This window comes from Heteronotia binoei, chromosome 5 (genome assembly GCF_032191835.1).
Source record: "Heteronotia binoei isolate CCM8104 ecotype False Entrance Well chromosome 5, APGP_CSIRO_Hbin_v1, whole genome shotgun sequence".
NCBI lineage: Eukaryota > Metazoa > Chordata > Lepidosauria > Squamata > Gekkonidae > Heteronotia > Heteronotia binoei.
This window is the reverse complement of record NC_083227.1, coordinates 21,253,667-21,270,529: the sequence shown is the minus strand read 5'-3', so window position 1 is coordinate 21,270,529 and position 16,863 is coordinate 21,253,667. Positions and strand designations below refer to the sequence as shown.

At 45.6% G+C, this 16,863-nt stretch overlaps 3 protein-coding genes across 3 annotated transcripts in view; 1 reads left to right on the top strand and 2 right to left on the bottom strand.

The window, feature by feature from the left end:
• Positions 1–16,863, top strand: part of LOC132571824 (uncharacterized) — a 50,594-nt gene that overhangs the window by 14,005 nt on the left and 19,726 nt on the right. The window contains exons 5-7 of the mRNA XM_060238616.1: positions 6,113–6,601; positions 11,770–11,851; positions 15,637–15,924. Coding sequence (XP_060094599.1) covers positions 6,113–6,601; positions 11,770–11,851; positions 15,637–15,924 — 859 coding nt within the window. The remainder of the gene's footprint in view (positions 1–6,112; positions 6,602–11,769; positions 11,852–15,636; positions 15,925–16,863) is intronic.
• LOC132572205 (uncharacterized) lies at positions 1,272–6,498 on the bottom strand. Its single transcript, XM_060239045.1, has 5 exons — positions 6,064–6,498; positions 4,032–4,121; positions 2,614–2,676; positions 2,249–2,498; positions 1,272–1,650 (listed from the first exon to the last, which is right to left on the bottom strand). The coding sequence occupies exons 1-4, from the start codon at positions 6,479–6,481 to the stop codon at positions 2,257–2,259; spliced, it is 813 nt and encodes a 270-aa protein (XP_060095028.1). The 5' UTR covers positions 6,482–6,498; the 3' UTR covers positions 1,272–1,650; positions 2,249–2,256.
• LOC132572206 (uncharacterized) lies at positions 10,096–15,872 on the bottom strand. The gene is made up of 4 exons (XM_060239046.1): positions 15,395–15,872; positions 11,499–11,561; positions 11,118–11,372; positions 10,096–10,462 (listed from the first exon to the last, which is right to left on the bottom strand). Exons 1-3 carry the CDS (start codon positions 15,804–15,806, stop codon positions 11,155–11,157), a joined length of 693 nt encoding a protein of 230 aa, XP_060095029.1. The 5' UTR covers positions 15,807–15,872; the 3' UTR covers positions 10,096–10,462; positions 11,118–11,154.

Sequence of the window (16,863 nt, the reverse complement as noted above, 5' to 3'; positions counted from 1 at the left end):
GATGCTCTACCACTGAGCCACCGTCCCTCCCCAATGGATATGAAGGGCTATAGTCTCAAGTAAGTTCCTGTCTGGGAACTAAGAACATAGGGAAAGGCCTTCCTGGCTGTCCCATCAGTCAAAGAAGCTCAATTAGTGGGGTACATGAAAGAGGGCCTTTTCAGTGAGAGTGCCAATCTGGTGTAGTGTTTAAGTGCGTGGACTCTAATCTGGGAGAACCAGGTTTGATTCCCCACTCCTCCACAAGCAACCTGCTGGTGTAATCGTGGGTCAGTCACAAGTTCTCTCAGCCTCATCTATCTCACAGCGCGTCTGTTGTGTGGAGAGGAAGGGAAGCAGATTGTAAGCTGTACTGAGACTCTTGAGTGAAGAGCGGGGTATAAATCCAATCTCTTCTTCTCTTCAGTGGCAGCCTCACAATTATGAAACAGCCTCCCCAAGGAGGTACACCTGGCTACCTCAATTATTTGGAAGCAGCTGAAAATTATTTTTCTTCTCCACAGCTTCCCAACAGTTAGGCAGCCACTGGGAGAAGAGCAAGCTGGCTGCAGAGAAGAAAGAGTGCAACAAACAGCATCATGACAGCCACCTGGGAAAAGAGTAAGGCGGCCACAATGCGGGGTGTCTTTTACTCCCCTTTCTCCGTAGCCAGCTTCCTTTCCTCTGGGCACCTTGGTGATCGCTGTCTCTCTAGAACTTGAACTGCTGTGCCTTTTATGCTGAAGAGAGAGCTGGAAGGCAGACGAGGAAACTGTCAAGTTGCGACAGACTCATGGTGACCCCATAAGGTTTTCAAGGCAAGAGATATTCAGAGGTGGTTTGCCATTGCCTGCCTCTGTGTAGCAACCCTGGATTTCCTTCATCTCCCATGCAAGCACTCATCAGATCAGGCCTTGCTTAGCTTCCTACTTTTATAGTAGTAGAACAATCCTCAGAAACCTCAAGGTACAATCTTTTTTGTCACTTTGATGCGTCAGAGTGCCTCCATGTGCTTGAACGGTACACAATGTCCACACATAAGTCACACGTCCATTTTTGTTATGACAGTCTGTGTTAGGTAAAGGTATGTACTGTTGCAATAATATATGTTCATTTACCTCAGCACTAATAAGCAATGCCATTTACACAATGTGAAAAATAGCTGGGAATGAACTGATTGTTGGGAGGGGGGCGCTGAGAAACAGAAAATGGAACAGGACCATCAATGTGAGGTATTTAATGGTTAAAGTTATTTCAAATGGTTTGGTTTTAAATGCATACATACATCTGACTTTATATATGGACAGCCCAATGTTTATTTACTTACATCAGTTACAGATATCTCAAAACAGAACTTTTATGTAGAACAAAAGGTTCTACATAACCTGGTTGAAACAAGAACTAGAAAGTGAACCTCAATTCAGTGTGTTGTAGCGGCCATTTTGGAAGAGAACAAAGTTTCATTAGTAAATAAAGAATAAAAGATCGCTAGATAAGGGAAGGGGAAAGCCTTGGAGTGAGCAAAATATAGTCTAAACTACTTCTGCTTCAGCCTGAGGAAAATGTTTCTATATGTTTTTTGTCTGGAGATGGCATTCCCGCCTTTTGAGAAATGTTGCCGGTTCTTTCTTCAGAGGGTGTGTTCTGCCTCAGTGTTTTTTCTTTATGCAACTATAAGCAAAAGCACAAGGAAATAGTGTCAAAATTAGACAAAAAACAACCAAAAACACTATATTATACAATTCAAATACAGATTCTCACAAGCTACATCTTACTTAGTAATTATTTCAACAAATCTTTTTATGACAAACAACTGTGCAGTACGTTGTCACTGACCACCAGCTCGCACAACTGGTAACAAACTCTCCAATGTAGCCGTAACATCAATGAAGATTCTCAATAATAATTAAAATGGGGGTACAATAGGCATCTTGTGCAACTGGTACCTTAGGGAAAGGTTGTCCTGAATAAAGAAGCTACAGCTGTGTTAACAAACCTCCAGCTTTTTAAATTTTACCACAGTTATTATTTTCTGCCACAACAGTGTCAACACAAAATCATGTCCTGGTCAGGGGGAGTAAAGTGGCACCCTCACAGCTGAGTGGACATATGCTGTGGTGTTAGCACTGTGGAGAAAGTCTTGCATGTAGTAGGAGTGGGGACTGAAGGCTGCTGTGACATGAACATCTTTAAAAGTGTTCTGTGCAGTCACCAGGACAGTGGAGTTTCTCTTCAGGGCTTCTTGTAGAAGCTGATAGTCACCCCTCACCTTCTCCATCATTTCTTCATGGCAGTGCTTCTGCTCCTCAGTTCTTCCTGCTTTCTTGCACCCCTTCCTGTGAGCCTCTGGCTTTTCCTCACACCTTTTCCCACAGGCTTTTCCTCACGCTGTTTGCTGGGTGGTGACACCAAGTGCTCTGCTGTGCTCTGTGGTCCACAGACACATCTCCTCTTTGTCCTAGTATTAGCTAGACAAGAGGCGGGTGAAAGCTGCGCAACACCCACCTCACTATCCACCACTGGAAAAAAAGATGCAAATAACATGAGTTGAGGTGCTTTTTTTCCTGGGCACCAGTGAAAACATCAGAAACAGTCTGCTTGAGAAGCAGATAAAACAATAACAATGATTCCTACCTTCTAGCTCATTCCTCATAGGTGGGGTTGGAGTGTTTTGACACTCACGTCTGTTCGGAGACTCTGAAGAGAAGGAAAATTCTCTTTAAAAAGGAAATTCCTCCCAAATACAGGCAGCCAAGTATGCCCTCCTTAAAGCTTTTCACAACATTTTCATGGCAGACTTTTTAACGGGGTGATTTGCTATTGCCTTCCCCAGCCATCTACACTTTACCCCCAGCAAGCTAGGTACTCATTTTACCGACCATGGAAGGATGGAAGGCTGAGTCAACCTCGAGCCGGCTACCTGAACCCAGCTTCTGCCGCGATCGAGCTCAGGTCGGGAGCAGAGCTTGGACTGCAGCTTTGCCACTCTGCGCCACAGGGCTCTTGCCCTCCTCAAAGCCACATCTTAGAAACTTCCATGGGAAAATTGTTCTACCATGTTCTTTGCCAGTAGTGGCAAACAGATTACCCCCCTCCTCCCTGGCTAGGACCAAGACTGTGCTTGTTTCCTTGATGGAAAGCACTCTCCTTTTTCCCAGTAGAGAAAGAAAGCCCTCTCCTTGCTGAGATCTTGGAAGCTTCCTTGGAAAAAAGTCCCTCACAGCATTCTTTGCCTGAAAAGGCAGGTTCCCCCCTCCCCAAAACCACATCATGGAAGTTTCCAAGAAATTATTAGCACCCGTGTAGCAGATGAGAGCCAGTTTGGTGTATGGTTAAATATGTGGACTCTTATCTGGGAGAACCGGGTTTGATTCCCCAATCCTCCACTTGCAGCTGTTGGAATGGCCTTGGCTCAGCCATAGCTTTGTAGGAGTTTTCTTTGAAAGGGCATCTTTTGGGACAGCTCTCTCAGCCCCACCCACCTCACAGGGTGTTTGTTGTCGGGGAAAAGATAAAGGAGATTGTGAGCCACTCTGAGATTCAGAGCATTGTGCGGGATATAAATCCAATATCGTCATCATCATCGTTTTGATATATTGGCAGTATGTCAATTTCAGTTTGAAAAGAAGTCAAGCACACCACCCCTGTAAAGGTCCTTGAGGAAAGAGGTGTCCCCCGTTTCCCTTCCTTCCAGACCAACAGATGCACTCTTCCCTGAGCCAGAAAGTCCTCTCTGTGGTAGGGTTGCCAGGTCTCCCCTGGCTGCCAGCTCCAGATTGGGAAATTCTTGGGAGATTTGGGGGTGGAAGTGGGGGAGGGGCAGAGTTTGGAGCTCAGCAAGGATGTGATGTCATAGAATTCATTTTCTCCTGGGGAACTGATCTCTGTAGTCTGGAGATGAGCTGCAATGTTGGGAATCCCTCAGGTGCCATCTGAAGGCTGGCATCCCTAGTCTGTGCATTCTTGTGTCTTATGTGAACAGCCATCTCCACATACATCACTGATGCCCGTGCACACATGGCTCCCACTCCCAATGCTGGGATGTGCATTACCTGCGCTTTCCAGCAGTTCTTCGGTTACGGTTTTGTTAGCTTCCTCTGTGTTGGCAGTCATGGTTTCTGTGACGGGAGTTTCTACAAGAACTGCAACAGAAAGAGCATATTCTGAGAGATTTCACTGTTCTTTAAGACAAACCAGTAGTACAGGACACATCTTGTGCTCTCCAAATGTTGGTTCCCAAAGCTTCCTTCCCCAGATGAAAAAGAACCCCTTACTAGTGGTGTCAACTATTTATGCACTGGATCTTCCCTGCTCGTTATGTGTCCTGAGTTCAAAGCTTTTGGGAAGCAGTCCCCCCCGCAATATTCTTCCCTACAGCATCGTGGTACATTTCCCAGCTTTTCTCCAATCCTTCTCAAACTTGGTTTGCTCCAAAGTTTTGGGAGACTGCAAGAATGTGTGGGTGGGTCGATTGGCAACTGCGTGGCAACTATTCTGTCGACTGTAGTTACTCACACTGCATAGTCTGCTGTGAGTCCAAGTGAGAAAGAATGTAGAAAAGAACACCAGAGAAGCCATACTGGATCAAGCCAGTGGTCTCTGTCCAGTCCAACAACTCTGTGTCACACAGTGGCCAAAACCCAGGTGCCATCAGCAGGCCCACTAGCGGGGCCAGAACTCCAGAAGCCCTCCCACCGTTGCTCCCCTGAGCACCAAGAAGACAGAGCATCGCTGCCCCAGACCTGGTGTTCCATCTATACCTAGCTACTGATGGAACTCCGGCCCAGATGTTTCTCCAATCCCCTCTTGAGGGTGTTTGTGCTTGTAGCCGCCACCACCACCCTTGGAGTTAAGAAGTACTTCCTTTTGCCTGTTCTAAGCCTATTGCTCCTTAACTTCTGTAAATGATGTAAACAAATAAAATAAATTTCTGCAAGGGAAACTTACTTTTAAAAACGAAATATAAGAATTCAGAGAACCTACTACATTTACCTTGACAACAGTATATCAATATTTGTATTTATTTACTTAGTTCCTATATACTCTGCTTTCTCATCAATGAAACCCACACTGGCTTATATCATTCGCCTCTCCTCCATTTTAACCTCACCACAACCCTGTGAGGTAGGTTAGGCTGAGAGGGCGGGACTGGTCCAAGGTCACCCAGTGAGCTTCCATAGCATGAGTGGAAATTTGAACCTGGATTTCCCAGTCCCTGCTCCAATACTCTTAATCACTACATGTCCCCACAGGTTCTAACAATATTCCAGTACATTCAGTGAAGTGGGGTTAATGACCAAGGCCATATTATGACTTTCCTGTGCCCTAGGAACTTTTGCCTTCTTGGACCCCTCCCATCACAATAACATTAATATCAAACATTATTTTCCTTTGATATAACTTTAAATACTTCAACATTTGTGTGATCGTGTTTAAGGCAAAATTTACTAGATTCTCATGGGACCCAATTTTTTTTTTATGCGAGAAAAAAAAATTAAAACATTTTCTTCAACCACAAAAATTCACTTTTCTTCTTCTGCAACAGAAGATTCTTAATTAAAAGATTCTTGTGGGCCCCCAAAACAATTAAAAGATTCTTGTGGGCCCCCAAAACAACCCTGGGGCCCAGGCACTGTGCCTACTGAATAAACTGGCCACAGCAGCGATTCTGGGGAAGGAGCAGGAAAACCTGCCAAGAGGGGATTGGATAAAAATATGGAGCAGAGGTCCATCAGTGGCTATTAGCCACAGTATATTATTGGAACTGTCTGGGACATTGATGCTCTGTATTCCCTGGGGGGGGGGGACAAAGTGGAAGGGTTTCTAGTCCCACTTGTGAACCTCTTGATGACACTTGGGGGTTTTTTTGGCCACAGTGTGACACAGAGTGTTGGACTGGATGGGCCATTGGCCTGATCCAACATGGCTTCTCTTATGTTCATGGGGAAGCCATCCCGACGGTTACGCTTAATCTTAACCGCACCAGCAATGGGAAAGACCCCAGGGCCCTCTCCCCAAAGAGGCAGGGGGCCAGCCACAAAAGGCACGAGTGTAGGGGGCGGGACCAATATCAGCCACAGGTACCTGAGGTTGCAGAACTGGAGCCCCTGGCTTCGCCGGTGTTTCTGGGCAGGGCGGCGGGTACCATTCGCATCTTACAGCTTTGCGTAATCCACAGGGGTTTATCGATCCCGTCGCCGTGCAGAATCCGATCGAGCTGTGCGTAAAACGGGCAGGTTCGGGGGGGCCCGCGGAAGCGCCAGGCGTTGTGTTTGAAAGCCCTCCGGTACTCCACCCGCAACGCCCCGATTTTTGTCCAGCACTCCAGCGCCGAGCGCCTGTGGCCGCGGACGGCCATTTGCTCCGCGATCCTTTGGAAGCCGTCGACGACGATCTTCCGACGGGAAGCGCCGAACGTTCCCAGAAGCTTCTCGTGCCAGATCGAGATCAAGTCCCCGGTCTCCCGGGGCGTCCAGGGCGCCCCAGCGCCTCCCGCTTGCATGATCGGAAAGGAAAAAGGAACTGGGCAGGCAGCGCGCGCCGGGAGCATGAAGACAGCGCGGGAATGATCCTGGGAGCCTTTAGGATTGGCTGCTTGTTTCCCGTCCTTGCTGATTGGCCAGTTTAGCACGCACACACGACCAAATGTAGTCAGGTTGGGCGGAGCTATAGGAAACGGCGGGAAGCGTTCCAGACTGGAGGAGAAATCGCAGTGGACTTTTGGGAGGAAAACACGGATGGAGAAAACACGGATGGAACACCTCATTCCCTTCTTGCATAAAAGTAAACGCAGCCTTTGCTAGGAAATGCCCTCAGTCTCCAATATATTCTCTAATCCTAAATAATAATTTTAAAAAATCCTCTCTAAAGAAATGCTATTGTTATAATAAGGGGAAAGTAACAAATCACAGAACCCAAGAATTATGTAAGCCCTACTATATGATTCTGGGATCCCAACATATACTTTCCCATTATTATTACAATAGCATTTCTTTATTTGGGGAGTTTTTTGGTTATTTTCACTGTTTCAATGTAACTTCCGTACTCTGTAGGTACCTTATTGTTACTCTGATCCTAAATAAAGCAAACTCAGATAACTGCTCCTGAAACTTCTCACACATCGGGAAAGAGGGCAGAAGTTCCTGCAAATCTATAGTGTTTTATTTTGGCAAAGTGGGGTGATTTCCTTGCCCTGTTGCCTGCCTTGGTGGCTCAGTTTATCTTCAGGCTGGAGTGGAGGATTACCAGCTTCTGAACCGGTCTTTGTTCTTTTGTGCCTAGTAGGATAAGTGGATGTGCTGAAAGGAACAGGGGAGAAGTCTCAGAGGAACTGCTGTGGATTCAGGTGGGCAGCCATGTTGGTCTGAAGCAACAGAACAAAGTTTGAGTCCAGTGGCACCTTTAAGACCAACAAAGTTTATTTCTGGGCTTAAGCTTTCGTGTGTATGTGCTCTTCATCAGATGTAGGTTTGTTTGGAGCTGCTCTGCTTTCATGTTACTGGAGAGCCAGTTTGGTGTAGTGGTTAAGTGTGCGGACTCTTATCTGGGAGAACCAGGTTTGATTCCCCACTCCTCCACTTGCACCTGCTAGCATGGCCTTGGGTCAGCCATAGCTCTGGCAGAGGTTGTCCTTGAAAGGGCATCTGCTGTGAGAGCCCTCTCCAGCCCCACCCACCTCACACGGTGTCTGTTGTGGGGGAGGAAGGTAAAAGAGATTGTGAGCCGCTCTGAGACTCTTTGGAGTGGAAGGCGGGATATAAATCCAATATCATCTTCTTCTTTAGTCTTAATAAATTGATTGAAATACAGCAGATGGTTACATTTAGCAATTCCACTGAGTAAATTGCCCCAGTGAGATCACAAAATTGTATGCTTGCAAATTGTTTATTTGGATGCATTGGTAGAGTGTGTGTGTTCACTTTCAAATTTAGTGGAAGTTCAGTCAGCTGCTGGAGGAGTTGTATGTTTGCTGTGTGTACTTTGCAAAAAAAGACTGTGCGTAGGGAAATTATAGACTAGTGGTACTCAGTGGCTTTGTAGTCACATATGCTCTTTGAAGATGATGATGATATCGGATTTATATCCCGCCCTCCACTCCGAAGAGTCTCAGAGTGGCTCACAATCTCCTTTACCTTCCTCCCCCACAACAGACACCCTGTGAGGTGGGTGGGGCTGGAGAGGGCTCTCACAGCAGCTGCCCTTACAAGGACAGAGCTATGGCTGACCCAAGGCCATGCCAGCAGGTGCAAGTGAAGGAGTGTGGAATCAAACCCGGTTCTCCCAGATAAGGGTCTGCACACTTAACCACTACACCAAACTGGCTTTGACATGTCACCCAAGGCTCTTCTAAGCACAATTACCCAATAAATCTGAAAGATATTCAGATCAATCATAGGGAGAGGCCCTCCTGACTGTCCCATCCATCAAACTCATTTAGCGGGGTACATGAGAAAAGGCCTTTTCAACGAGAGAGCCAGTTAAGTGCATGAACTCTTATCTGGAAGAACCGGGTTTGATTCCACACCCTTCTACATGCACCTACTGGTGTGACCTTGGGTCAGTCCCAAGTTCTCAGAGCTCTCTCAGCCCCACCTACCTCACAAGGTGTCTATTGTGAGGTAGAGGAAGGGAAGGTGACTGTAAGCCACTCTGAGTGATGGGCAAGGCATAAACCCCATTTCCTCTTCAGTGGCAGCCCCACTGTTCTGGAACAGCCTCACAGAGGTGTACCTGGCTGCCTCACAGAGAAGAGTACAACAAACAGCATCATGACAGCCACCTGGGAAAAGCTGGGCACAATGGGGGGTTGCTTTACCCCCCCCCTTTCTCCGCAACCAGCTTCCTCTTCCCTGGGCACCTTGGTGATCTCCATCTCCCTAGCATTTCAGCTGCTGTCCCTTATGCTGAAGAGAGACTCAGAAGGCAGACACTGCCAAGTTGCAGCTGATTTATGGTGAGCCCATAGGGTTTTCAAGATGAGAGACTAACTGAGGTAGTTTGCCATTGCCTGCCTCTGGCAATGCAAATAGACAATCAGTTCATTCTATTTATTTTTATTTGATTTGATTTATATCCGCCCTCCCCACCGAAGCAGGCTCAGGATGGTTCAGTTCAGTTTATTATTACAGTCATGAACCAGAACATTTTAGTCATCTAGAACAATCTTAAAAGTACCTTATAAGGAGTCCCACAAAGAGTCTGCACGTTAAAATCTGATGACTTGAGGGTTATTACAGTAAAAAAAAGAATTTAAAAGATTATTTAATCTTTTAAACCATCTTGAAAAGTCACTTTAAAATTTGTTAAAAGATTTACAGTTTGGCCTATTTGGCTCGCTTTTTGAGTTCTTCATAAACCTGGGAACAGAACCTAACCACCTGTCTTGCTGTTTGGTGGTTCCTGTCTGACAGAAGATAATCTAATTTGAGTTTATTTGATCTGCCAGGGAACCTTTCCAACAGTGGGCTAATAATTTCCCTTCAGCTCACCGTATGAAAAGAACAATTTAAATATATATTTTTGTCACTCTGTGGCAGAGTGCATCTGTGTTCTTGAACAGTACACAATGTCCACACATAGGTCATATGTGCATTTTTGTCATGACAGTCTGTGTTGGATAAAGATACATACTGTTGCAACAATATATGTTCATTTAGAAGGTAAAGCACCATTGTTTCTGACTCTGGGGTGACGTCGTATCACGTTTTCATGGCAGTCTTTACGGGGTGGTTTTCCATTGCCTTCTCCAGTCATCTACACTTTCCCCCCAGCAAGCTGGGTACTCATTTCACTGACCTCAGAAGGAGGAAAGGCTGAGTCAACCTTGAGCCAGCTATCCAAACCCAGCTTCCGCCGGGATTGAACTCAGGTCGTGAGCAGAGAGCTTTGACTGCAGTACTGCAGCTTTACCACTCTGCACCATGGGGCCCTATATATGTTCATTTACCTCAGCTCTAATAAGCAGTGCTATTCACACACTGTGGAAAATAGCTGGGAATGAACTGATTACCAGTTGGGGGGCTTGAGAAACAGAAAACGGAGCAGGACCCTCAGTGTGAGTTATTAAATGGCTGAAGTTATTTCAAATGGCTTGATTTTAAATGCAATACAAACATCTGATTTTAAATAGGGATGGCCCAAAGTTTATTTGCTTACATCAGCAACAGTTATCTCAAAACACAATTTTTATGTTGAACAGGTATTCTAGTTGAAAACAAGAACTAGAAAGTGAACCATAACTAGAAAGTAGTGGCCATTTTGGAAGTGAACAAAGCTTCATTAGTAAATAAAGAATAAAAGGTCACCAGATAAGGGTAGGGAAAGCCTTGAAGTGAGCAAAAGAGAGTCTAAACTGCTCCTGCTTCAATCTGTTTAAGGAAAATGTTTCTATGTTTTCTGCCTAGAGATGGCATTCCCGCCTTTTGAGAAATGTTGCCAGCTCTTTCTTCAGAGGGTGTGTTCTGCCTCAGTGTTCTTTATGCAACTACAAACCAAAACACTGAAAAATGGTGTCAAAATTAGACAAAAGCAAACCAAAACACTGTATATTATACAATTCAAATACAGATTCTCACAAACTGTATCTTATTTAGTAATTATTTCAATAAATCTTTTTATGCCAGAGAATTCTGCAGTACAATAATGTCACTGACCACCAGCTCATGCAACTGGAAACGAACTCTTCCAATGTCGCCGTAACGTAAATGAAGATTCTCAATAATAATTAAAATGGGCTATAATAGCCATCAGGTGCAACTGGTAGCTTAGGGACAAGATGTCCTGGGATAAAGAAGCTACAGCTGTGTTAACAAACCTCCAACTTAATGTGTTTTTTTTACCACAGTTGTTGTTATTTTTGGCCACAACAGTGTCAAGACAAAATCATGTCCTGGTTTGTGGCACCCTACATGGGCTTGATGTGCAGGTGCTGCTGGTTAAGTGGGGGCAGGGGGCATGAGGTGTCCACTTTCTACAGGCTGATGAGTGGACACATGCTGTGGTGTGAGCATTGCTGAGTAGTACCAATGAGGACAGGAGGCTGCTGTGACAAGAACATCTTAAAAAGTGTTCTATGCAGCCACCAAGACAGTTGAGTTTCTCTTCAGTGTTTCTTGTAGAAGCTGATGGTCACTCCTCACCTCCTCCATCGTTTCTTCATGGCAGTGCATCTGCCCCTCACAGTTCTTCCCGCTTTCTTGCACCCCCTCTTCCTGCGAGCCTCTGGCTCTTCCTCACACTTTTCCCCACAGGTTTTTCCTCATGCCGTTTGCTGGGCGGTGCCACCATACACTCTGCTATGCTCTGTGGTCCAGAGACACATCTCCTCTTTGTCCCAGGATTAGCTGGACAAGAGGTGGGTGAGAGTTGTGCAACACCCACCTCACCATCCTCCACTGGAAAAACAAATACAAATAACATTAAGAATTAGTTCTCTGAGGTATTTTTGTTCCTGGGCACCAGTGAAAACATTAGAAATGGTTTGCTTGAGAAGCAGATAAAACTATAGCAGTGATTTCTACCTTCTTGCTCATTCCTTGTAGGTGGGGCTGGAGTGTTTTGACACTCACGTCTGTTTGGAGACTCTGAAAAATGAGAAAGGAAAGCAATCGTAATTTGTTCCTATTATAAAAGGAAGTGCCTCCCAAACACAGGCAGCCAACCATGCCCCCCCCCACCAACCCACATCTTAGAAACTTCCATGTGAAAAAGTATTTCACCATTTTCTTTGCCAGGGTGAACCCAGAACCCATGAGTGTTTCTTTGGAAGTGCCCCCCTTTCTTTTCCAGTAGAGAAAGAAAGACCTCTCTTCACTGAGATCTTGTGGAAGCTTCCTTGGGAAAAAGTCCCTCACTGTGTTCTTTGTCAGTAAAGGTAGGACTGCTGCCCTCCCCCGCTAAAATTGACATCATGGAAATTTCCAAAGTATTATTAGCACATATACAGGGGTCATTTTGTAGAAAAAGAGGTGCCAGAACACATTAGCACAACTCATTTGCATATGCCACACATCCTTGACATCACCAGAAGGTGTACCAAATTATATCAGTTCAGCATCTACCTTAAAATGCTTCTTGAATGATAGTTGTCATAACCTTACTCCCACCATACTTTTCTCCTATGTGGCCACAGTGGCATGATGAAGATGTCCATCTGTCTGTTTTATATGTTTTGGTTATTTCCCCCTTTTTGTGCAGAGAAAAAATATTAGAAAGTTTATCAAATCTTGGAATTCAGCAAAATTCTCACAGGGGGTTTGAACAATGGGGCCCAGAAGCAAGCGGGTTTTTTGGGGGGAGGGAGGTGGTAAGAAAGAAAGAGGTTCTGGAGCTCCATTTTTGTGAGCTCCTGCCCAAAATGAGGCCTGCCTGTGTAACAGATTGCTGTTTTGATATATTGGCAGCATGCAAGTTTCAGGTGGAAAAGAAGTCATGTATTGTGTACCACTCCCAGGCACAACAAACAATGATGGGGACCTCCCCCACCAATCACTGATGCCCATGAACATGTGGCACCCCCTCCAAATGCTGGGATGTGCATTACCTACACGTTCCAGCAGTTCTTTGGTTAGTTTTGTTAGCTTCCTCTGCATTGGTAGTCATGGTTTCTGAGATGGGAATTTCTAAAGGAACTACAACGGAAAGAGAATATTCAGAGGGGATTTCACTGTTCTTTAAGACAGACCAGCGTTACAGGATATTTCTTGGGCTCTTCAAACGAGCCAGTTTGGTGTAGTGGTTAAGTGCGCAGACTCTTATCTGGGAGAACCAGGTTTGATTCCCCACTCCTCCACTTACAGCTGCTGGAAAGGTCTTGGGTTAGCCATAGCTATCGCAAGAGTTGTCCTTGAAAGGGCAGCTGTTGTGAGAGCCCTCTCAGCCCCACCCACCTCACAGGGTGTCTGTTGTGGGAGGAGAAGATATGGGAGATTGTAAGCAGCTCTGAGTCTCTGATACAGAGAGAGGGGCGGGGTATAAAACTGCACTCTTCTTCTTTTTCAGTTCCCATAGCTTCCTTCCCCACTAGTGTTTGTCCTGAGTTCAGTGCTTTTGGGAAGCAGTTTTTCCCACCTCCTGCTTCTCGACATGTGGTTCTTTCACACATATCGTTTGCCTCTCAATGCCCCCACCACCCCATCAGCCAGCATGGAGACTGCTTTTAAAGTTAAAGTTGCTTTCTTTCCAACCCTCCCTCCCTTGTCTATTTTACTTCCTTCCTCTCTCTTGTGACTCCTAGACATTTGATATTCATGCCTTGTTGCTCTTGAACATCTGATGTTTACTCTATGTAGCTCTTAAGTTATGCAAGTTTGGCTACCCCTGGCCTACAACATCCCTTACAGGTGTTTGCCAGCTGTTGCTTAAAAACTGCCAATGAGGGGGAGCTGCACACTGCACAAGTTAATGGTTCTTTGGATGAAGAAATACTTCCTTCTATCTGTTCTAAGCCTGCTGCTCAGTAATTACAATAAATGATGTGAATCTCTGCAAGGGAAACTTACCTTTTCAATGAAAGATGAGAATTCAGAAAATCACCCAAAGGGTGATTAACATGTGGAATTCACTGCCACAGGAGGTGGTGGCGGCCACAAGCATAGCCACCTTCAAGAGGGGTTTAGATAAAAATATGGAGCACAGGTCCATCAGTGGCTATTAGCCACAGTGTGTGTGTGTATATAAATTTTTTTGCCACTGTGTGACACAGAGTGTTGGACTGGATGGGCCGTTGGCCTGATCCAACATGGCTTCTCTTATGTTCTTAGTACATTTATCTTGATAACAGTATATTAATATTTGCAGTTATTTAATTAGTTCATATATAGCCTGCCTTTCTCACCAATGGAACCCACACTGACTTACATAATTCTCTCCCCATTTTTTCCTCACAACAACCCTTTGAGGTAGGTTAGGCTGACTGGCTGAAGGTCACCTAGCAAGCTTCCATGGCAGAGTGGGGGTTTGAACCTGGACTTCCCAGTCTCCAATACTCTTAAACACCAGACCAGTTCTAAATACTCCAGTAAATCCAGTGTGTAGTGGGCAAGAGTGATGGGCTCTAATTTGGAAAACCAGGTTTGATTCCCCACTTCTCCACATTCAATTGCTGGGTGACCATGGGTCAGTCACAGTTCTCTCAGAGCTGTTCTCTCAAGAGTAGTTCCTGTCAGAGCTCTCTCAGTCTCACTGGGTGTTCTGTTGTAGCGAGGGGAAGGGAAGGAGGCTGTAAGCCACTCTGAGTGAAGGGCGGCATATAAATCAAATCTCTTCTTCTTCAGAACTTTTTTTTTTTTTAAATCTAAATTCAGCCCAGAAAAGTGAGGCTGCACTGTGACTTCTACGGACCCTAGGCACTTTTGCCTTCCCATCATAATATTAAAAATATCAAAACTTATTTTTGGTATAATTTTGTTTTATTAAGAATTATTCAGAAATGGGAGTACAATTTTTCATATAACTTTAAATACTTGAACATTTTGTGTGTGCTTTAGGCAAAATTTAACACATTTGTGGGTCCTAAACATTTTGTTTTTTCCTGATGTGAGAAAAAAAATCAAAACATTTTCTTTCTAAGCATTCACTTTCCCCCTTCTGCTTTTAAAAGAAATTAAAAAGACTTTTGTGAGCCCCTAAAAATATCCTGGGCCTGAGAAACAGTGCTTATTGCGCGTAAGGGATAAACTGGCCTTTCCAGCAATCCCAGGGGACTGGGGCAGGACCTGCCATGTGGAAGCCCCATTGCTTTGGCGCTTACTTTTAACACCACCAGTAATGGGATACCAACAAAAAGGGCAGAAGAGAGGAAGGCAGCCACAAAAGGCAAGGTGGGGGGAAGAAAGGGCAAATATCAACCACATACATAAGAGAAGCCATGTTGGATCAGGCCAATGGCCCATCCAGTCCAACACTCTGTGTCACACAGTGGCCATAAGGAGGTCCACCTCTTGATAAAAACCACATATCAAGGGTGGTCAAGCTATAGCTCCGGAGCCACATGTGGCTCTTTCACACATATTGTGTGGCTCTTTAAGCCCCCATCACCCCACTGGCTGGCTTGGAGAAGGCATTTAAAATTAAAGTTGCTTTCTTTCTGCCTCTCCCCCTCCCCCATCTATTTTCCTTCCTTCCCTCCCTCCAACATCTGACGTCCATGTCTTGTGGCTCTCGCACATCTGATGTTTATTCTATGTGGCTCTTACGTTAAGCAAGTTTGGCCGCCTCTGCTCTAGGCTGAGTTAGTGTGAGCTAGCTCACAGTTTTTTTAGCCTCCAGCTCATCCATTTGTGCCTTAGCTCACAAATGACCCCAGAGCAAACTCATCTATGCAGTAGCTCCCAACTTGAATGTCAGTAGCTCACAAAGTAGACGTTTTGCTCACAAGATTCCACAGTTTAGAGAGGGTATTACTGGCCCCACGTACCTGAAGTTGCAGAACTGGAGCCCCTGGCTTCGTCGGCGCTCATGGGCGCGAGGGCGCCTCCCTCTTCCACCTGGAGGCCGAAGCTTTGCACAGTCCTCGAGGGTTTCCTGATCCCGTCGCCCTGTAGAATCTCATCGAGCTCCGAATAAAACGGGCAGGTTTGGGGGGGCTCGTCGAGGCCTTCCAGGTTGCGTCTACAAACCCTCCTGTACTCCGTTCGCAACTCCGTGATTTTTGCCCAGCACTCCAGCGCCGAGTGATTGTGGCCCCGGATGGCCATTTGCTCCGCGACCCAGTGGAAGCCGGATTTTTCCAGCAGCGTCTCCAACCAGACCGAGACGAAGGCCCTGGTCTCCCTTTCCGTCCAGGGCATCTCCGCTGCGGCAGCCTCAGGATCGGCTTCCGACTGCATGGTCGAAAAAGGGACCGGCACGCGGCAGGCGCCCAGAATCTTGAGAGCGCGGGCGTTCTGGTGCGCTCCGTCGAACAGAACGAGCCTGGGAGCGGCTATGATTGGGCGCTTGTTTCCCGTCCTTGGCTGGCCGGCCAATCCTAGCGCACACGACCAAAAATGGGGAGGTGGGCGGGGCGAGAAGAACAGGCGGGAAACACTGCCGACGGGCAGAAAAACGACAGTGGAGGCTTTTCTTTTGAAGGAGACCATGAAGAAAACATCCGGTCTCCGGGTCTGGAAGCGCATTTTCCCCTCCACATTGGCAAATTCCGCACTAGACCTTTAATCCAAGTTCAGCCCTGTCCCCCAGACTGATTTTCTATACTAGAACCATAAATTTATAGAGTTGGTGTCTGTGATTTTTTTTAAATCAGATTTTTTAACATTTTCAGTTTACAATAAAGAACACTGCACTCTATCACCTCAAATAATGCATCCTTTGTGAGGATATAATCAAATTTTTTTAAAAAAGAAAGAGTGATCTATAAAACGGAGAACCAAGGAGCAGTCACGCAATTACACTGAAGAGGATATGGTGAAAATACATTCTATTGACTGATTCTACTGTAGGAATGTACAAACAACTGTCCCAATATTAATTTAAGAAATCCAGTTAATCAAACTCAACTATTTAGAGCTCACCGTTTTTTGTATTCAGACCAGAGGAGAGAAAGTGAGCCCAGAACATATTATAAATAGAGCATATCATGATAAAAACAGGTTTTTGGGAGAATATGATGTTTGGAACCAGAACACAGTGAATTTTTCTTGAGTACATTCTGTCAGAGCATCAGCACTATAAATTGAGATTTTGCTTAGTAGGAAATAATCCCACAGTTGGGTTCTCCAAGTATTGAAAGCAGAGCCTTGTCTTTCCAGTGTGCAGCAACCTCCAATCGTGCTACGGCCAGCATGAAGGCAATCCTGTCTGTTTCTGTGATTTCATGATTCAAGTGTAGAATGTTGGTTTGCAGACAGGGCTGAACCAGGATTCAAGGTCTAGTGCAGAATTGGC